At 39.9% G+C, this 6,814-nt stretch overlaps 1 protein-coding gene across 3 annotated transcripts in view; it reads left to right on the plus strand.

Annotated features, from left to right (window-relative positions):
* Positions 1–3,677, plus strand: part of LOC118703231 (cytochrome P450 3A12) — a 42,083-nt gene extending 38,406 nt beyond the window's left edge. For 2 of the 3 annotated variants that reach the window (XM_045571637.1, XM_036410011.2), the window contains 2 exons: positions 1,186–1,348; positions 3,477–3,677. In XM_045571637.1, the coding sequence (XP_045427593.1) occupies positions 1,186–1,348; positions 3,477–3,572 (259 nt within the window). In that variant the 3' untranslated portion in view covers positions 3,573–3,677. The remainder of the gene's footprint in view (positions 1–1,185; positions 1,349–3,476) is intronic. The other variant, XM_045571638.1, reaches the window with a different exon arrangement.
* Positions 3,678–6,814: the final 3,137 nt, after the last annotated feature.

Raw genomic sequence — 6,814 nt, forward strand, 5'->3', positions numbered from 1 at the left:
ATTTTTTCTCCCAAAGTTACACTAGGTCTTATTTTCAGGGGATGTCTTATCTTTCCATATGCTAGCTCTTATTTTCAGAGGATGTCTTATTTTCGGGGAAACATGGGTAGTACTTGTTGAAGAAATTTATTATAGTTGACCAAGTCCTCTGTTTTCTGGAACGGGGCCCCAATGGGATGCTAGCTACCAGGGCATACAATTTCATTCTAGCAACTTGCTATCATCAAGAAGTTTTACAGAACTTCTCCTTCAAACCTTGCAAAGAAACCTCTCCAAGTTCAGCAGTTTCCCTCCTTGTAGCTTCATGAACATGAAATCGGAGACCTTTCCTGTACTTCATTTTTAATTCTATTTATTGAATTAACACTGATTAATATTATAATAATTTCAGTTGTACAACTTTATAATACAACCTCTGTAAACATGCCATCGATATCCCCCTCCTGATTTCCACATTATCTTAAGGCAAAGCATCTGTAAATATTTTCAATGTTCCCCCAAATATAAGAACTCTTAAAATATATATAACCACAATGCCATGATCACTTTCCCCAAATACATATTTTTCCTTAAAATAATAAAATATTGAGGAGCTAAATTTGAATAAATCATAGATCTACCCTTCAGAAAATTTATAGGCTAGTGAAATAGATTCATAAGGAAATCAGTGATCATACTAGAGTAGAGGAGCCTCATATGCCAATGTAAGCCACCTGATTTAAGCTATTCAACGAGGGGGGGGGGGGCAGAAGGGGAGACGTCAGAGGAGAGGAGGAGAAAGAAGGGAAGGGAAGGAAAAAATTACTAATAGGAAGTATTATTCCTGCTTCCTTCCTTTATGAGCATGTGACAAGCATGAGTTCGATGAAGAAAGAAACCTTCTTTTCCTTAATTTCCTTCTTACCTTTAGTGTGTGAATATTTCAACATCCTGAATGTAATTTAGTGTTTAAAAGTAAATTTTCTTTTAAACAGCATTCATATTTTTTCTTCAATGAAACCGAAAGCTTCTAAAGAGTAAGGGGAATGGAAATGGTCTCTAGCTTATATTTCTCACAGCAAAATAACCAGAGCAGAATCTCACTGACTAGCCCACTGGAGTATCCTGTGTACTAGAACCTCAAACGTGTGGCTATTATGGTGTATATGTCTTATTAATCGTTTTAATCTATTGTTGTGGAACCAGGTTCAGTAAGAAGAACCAGGACAGTATAAATCCTTACACATACATGCCCTTTGGAACTGGACCCCGAAACTGCATTGGCATGAGGTTCGCTCTCATGAACATAAAAATTGCTATCGTCCGAGTTTTACAGAACTTCTCCTTTAAACCTTGCAAAGAAACACAGGTAAGATACTTAACATGTTACCACTCTGCCAAAACAATGCTTTATTGGGAAATTTGTAAAAACCGATGTGTGTGTGTGTGTATGCTATATACATATGTATGTATGAATGTGTTCACATATTGTTTAATAATTTATTCTCTATTTGGAGTCATCTGTGACCTTTAAGATCCCATTAGTCTGGAGTGCTTAGCCTGTGTTTTTATAAATATCCAGCTATAAAGGCCATTTAGAGTCAATGTAGTTAGCATGATATGATGATGTAGAGTCCTTTGAGAAAAGCTTAAATTTAGTTTCACATCCACTGGAAGGAAGAGAAAGTGCTGTGCATAGTATAGTGATAACTGTATAGTGATAACTGAATCATGACTTTCAAACACCTTTTGTTTTCCACTAGAACTTACAGAAGCTGTTGTGTTAGTTGTGGTTCTCAACCACTGGCTGTACAACAAAATAAGTGGAGAGTTATGAAAAATCTTGATGCCTAAGTCATCTCAGATACTAAAATAGTTAATCTTTTGTGGCTCTAAAAGCTCCACATTTGACTCTCATGTGCAGTCAAGGTTGAGAATCACCGATGAAAGCATTTCTGTCTGATTTCCAGGGCCATCCTGGCTACTTCACCCCTCTTTCTGGGAGCCCTGCTGTGATCAAACTGGGCTCCTTTTACATACAATAAGAACTCTATGATGTTTTTCTCATTCTCCTCTCATCTTTCAAGTCTAAGTTCATTCCCAAAACCCCTCCAGAAGTCTTTCCCATTTAGTCCAAAGGCCATTTTTCCTATGCCATGTTATTGTTACTGCAAGCTGGTATCATCACTCATACTATCTAACCTAATACTTTTTCATTAAACTATCCAGTTTGGTTCTTTATGTACATAAGAATGTCTTTAATTCTAGCATATCATTTTAATCTTTTCATAAATTCCCAATGGTGCCTTGTAGTCATACAGGAAATGCTTAAAGAGTGATTTACAGCTCTTGGATACAAATTTTAATCAATTTAATTTGAAAAATTTAACAATGTGCCTTACATACATATGCCTTGAAGTGAAATTACAAAATAGGAAGGTTTTACATTAATAGGTAGATCTGGAGTCTCTTCTTTGAGGAACATGCAGAATAGTTGCCATTGATTCATACCAAACAAGGCCCTATAGTAACGCTTATTTCTAGGACTCGTGTGTTTATTATGCAGCTCCTTAAGTAAGCTTTCTCAGGGAAGAGGAAGATAGAGCTAGTTTCCATCTTATTTGTGGTTTTAGGCAGATGTGTAATAGTCCTGTAAGTATATACACATGAGGGACTCAGCCCTGAGAGGAAATGGGTCTCTGGCACACCTGGGGTGGGGCAGAAACTCCCCGAAAACTTCCAGTCTTCTATTGCTGGTGCTTCTCACCCTCCATGACAATTTTCTTGCCCTTCAGTGAACTGAGATCAGAAGGTTACTGTGTTGGAGGCTCCCCCAATACTGAAAAAGTGCCTGGGTAAAAATTGAGCTAAAAAATTAGTCAAAGGAATTTATAGGTCTTCAGAAGTTCACTATTTACACTACACTTGGGACGTAGGAGGTATTAGAAAACAGGCACAATGCTTCACAAAGACCTTCTTCCATCATGAAACTGGAAGGTTTCCACTGGTAGAGGTGGCTGGACTTTAGAAGTTGCGGATAGTCCATGTAACTAAAACATGCAATATGCACTCAGGATTAATTTGCAAGTTTCAACATGCATGAAATGAACTCTACCTGGCTTTTCCAAATATTTTCCCATAATGCCTAAGAATCTGGTTTAAATTTAAAAAACACATCCTTTTTATTTAAAATTTAAACCAAAACCAAACATAGTTTTGTCTTTGGCCTGGTACAGAATAGGTGCTATATATTTTTGTTCGTTTTGTTTTTGTTTTTTTGTTTTTCTTGAATGAATGTATTGATGAATGCTGTAACTGACCAGGATGAGACAACTTACTAAATAAGTACAAAGAAGTAAAGATATATTATGCTAAAAGTAATTTTTATATGTTTGTAAAGCGTTATTGTCCTTAATGTATCTCATCTACTTTGCTTCTGTTGTTAACAGTGTTTCCTTTTCATGAACTGATTCTCATATGCTGTTTAACATTTGCAGATCCCTCTGAAAATAGTGTCTCAAAGTCTTACTCAACCAGAAAAACCTATTGTTCTAACGGTGGAGTTGAGAGATGGGACTATGAGTGGAGCCTGACATTCCTTAAGGACTTACACATTGTTCTTCAAGGAAGTTGTATCCCCTGCCCCAGAGATCTCTATATACTTTGTGAATAAAACCCAAACATAAAAATGAACTTAACCTGTTGCACTTGATAAATGACTAGCAATTCTGTACATTCATTTAGCTTTCTCAGTGTCTATACAGAGTATTATATATTGTGTAACATAAGGGAGGTGACTAAAGTGCCAAATATGTAGACCCAGTTTATTGGGTTCTTATAATACTGGCTCCTTGGGTTCTTATAATACTGGCTCCATGTATTCTCACTTGGTACTGTCTGCTGTTCCTTAACACTAATCAAGAATACAAATTTCTCTATAATTTTTTTAACAAACATTAATGAAAACAAGAATTATTTTGGTAATGGCAGTAGAGATATTAATATCACACTTTATTTTGAATAGTCTGTATTTCATGTTATATTGAGCAACTCAATAAACATATTTTCACAATAGATTAATACTTTCATGCACAGTAAGAGGAATCTATAGAACCAAATTAGTGGGAGCCAGCTACTAAATGTTTTTAACCATCATGATCACTTGTTGGAGGGGACCTTTTATGAAACTCCAATTTGATGTATTAAGTGAGTGGAGAGGGATGGCACAGGTTTGGCTACATAAAGGAAGATTGATCAAATAAGTAAATGTATTATGGATAATGAAAGCAAGGCTGTGTGGCCAGCATGGCTCAGTGGTTGAGTGTTGACCTATGAAGCAGGAGGTTCATGATTCCATTGCCAGTCAGGGTACATGCCCAAGTTGTGGGCTTGATCTGTGGTGTGGGGCATGCAGGAGGCAGCCAATCAATGATTCTCTCTCATCACTGATGTTTCTATTTCTCTCTCCCTCTCCCTTCCTCTTTGGAATCAATCCTATCTAATAAAAGAGTAATATGCAAATTAAGCATTACTCCGCTACACCAACAAGCCACTCCCACCAGCCAATCAGAGCAAGTATGCAAATAAATCCAATCAAGATGGCTACAGCCACAGAGAGCAGGAGGGAGGCTTGGGTTTCCCAGGCAACAGAGGAAGCCAAGCTTCCCGCCTGCCCTTGCTGGCCTAAGCCTCCACTCAAGGCTACAAAGTTTCAATTATAGAAGGTAAATCCAAACAGAAATGGTGATAGCAGCCGAAACCGGTTTGGCTCAATGGATAGAGCGTTGGCTTGGGGACTGAAGGGACCCAGGTTCGATTCCAGTCAAGGGCATGTACCTTGGTTGCGGGCATATCCCCAGTAGGGGGTGTGCAAGAGGCAGCTGATTGATGACCCTCTCTCTTCGATGTTTCTAACTCTCTGTCTCTCTCCCTTCCTCTCTGTACAAAATCAATAAAATATATTAAAAAAAAAAAAAAAGGGTGACAGCAGAAAAGTTTCAACTGTAGAAGGTAAATAAATCCCAGATACCAGGGCCTCCGCTTGGGTTGCTGGGGGGGCATGGCTGGCCTGCAAACCACTACAGGTCTCTCACTCCTACAGGTCTCTCACTCAGGCTGTCCCATGCCTCAAGAGAACCCCACCCTGATCCAGGACACCTTCAGGGCAAGCCAGCTGGCTCCCACCTGTGCACCAGGCTTCCATCCTATCTAATAAAAGAGTAATATGCAGATTGACCATCACTCCAAGACACAAGATGGCTGCCCCCATATGGTCAAAGATCCTGCCCCCATGTGGACACAATATGGCCAGCAAGGGAGGGCACTTGGGAGGAACCAGGCCTGCAAGGGAGGGCAATTGAGAGGGATTAAGCCTGCAAAGGGAGGGCAGTTGAGAGGGATTAAGCTTGCAAGAGAGGGCAGTTAGGTATGACCAGGCTGGCAGAGGAGGGAAGTTAGGGGCAAACAGGCTGGCAGGGGAGAAGTTAGACATCAATCAGGCTGACATGGGAGTGGTTAGGGGGTGATCAGGCTGGCAGGCAGAAGCAGTTAGGGACAATCAGGAAGGCAGGCAGGTGAGCAGTTGGGAACCAGCAGTCATGAATTGTGAGAGGGGTCCCAGAATGGAGAGGGAGAGGCGGAGCTGAGGGACACCCCCCTCTATGCACAGATTTTGTGCACCGGGCCTCTAGTAAAAACATATTTACAGAAAAAAAAAAAAAAAAGAGAAAATTGGGCTTCTCATTATCGAAGGATTGGCACTGATTTTGAAAGAGAAAACCAGAAAGAGACCAGTGGACATAGAGATTGGAATGGAATGTGTTGGGCAAATTCATGCTTTTCTATATAGATAGATGGTAGCTAGGTAGGCAGATGTTTGTGTATATACGTGACTGAATACACACCTGTGTAGAGGGGTAGGGTCCCAGCAGCTATCCTGATGGGAGTGTGAAGCTGACCACTGCCAGTAGTATGTGATGGTGGAGATGGAAGGCTCTTTCTGAATTCATTAACCAGATCTGCCACCTACAAGTGGGGTGACCCAGTCACTTAATCTTGACGAACCTCAGAATCCACATCTGTGAAGCAGGGATGATCATAGCACCTACCTCCAGGATGGGGAATGTCTGGCCCACAGGCACTATAAGGCCTGCAAATCATTTGGTTTGGGCCTGCCAAAGCATTAGGAGAGAGTTACTTAAATATCTGACCAAATATAGCAGGCTATTTTATTTATGGGCTCTCTATTCTGTTCATTTTGATTAAAAAAAAAAATCTTTATTGTTGAAAGTTTTACACGTTTCCTTTTACCCCCACCATTGACCTCTCCCTGCCCGTTCCTGCCCCCAGCACATGCCCCTACCTCACTACTGTCTGTGTCCATTGGTCCTGCTCATATGCATGCATTCAAGTCTTTTGGTTGATTTCTTACCCACCTTCCCCTCCCCTGCCTTCCCTCTGAGGTTTGACAGTCTATTGAATGCTTCTATGTCTCTGGATCGATTTTTTTTTTTTTATCAGTTTACACTGTTCATTATATTTCACAAATGAGTGAGATCATGTGATATTTGTCTTTCTCCATATGGCTTATTTCTCCTAGCATAATGCTCTCCATGTCCATCCATGCTTTTGCAAATGGTTAAGATTTCTTTTTTTTTTCTTTTACAGCAGCATAGTATTCCATTGTGTAGATGTACCACAGTTTTTTAAATCCATTCATCTGTTGATGGACACAGACTGTTTCCAAATCTTAGCAATTGTAAAATGTGCTGCTGTGAACATAGGGAAGCATGTATTCTGATTTCTTGGGATTTATTCCTAGAAGTGAAATTACTGG

The sequence above is a fragment of the Pipistrellus kuhlii genome, unplaced genomic scaffold (genome assembly GCF_014108245.1).
Source record: "Pipistrellus kuhlii isolate mPipKuh1 unplaced genomic scaffold, mPipKuh1.p scaffold_m20_p_4, whole genome shotgun sequence".
Classification (NCBI taxonomy): Eukaryota; Metazoa; Chordata; class Mammalia; order Chiroptera; family Vespertilionidae; genus Pipistrellus; species Pipistrellus kuhlii.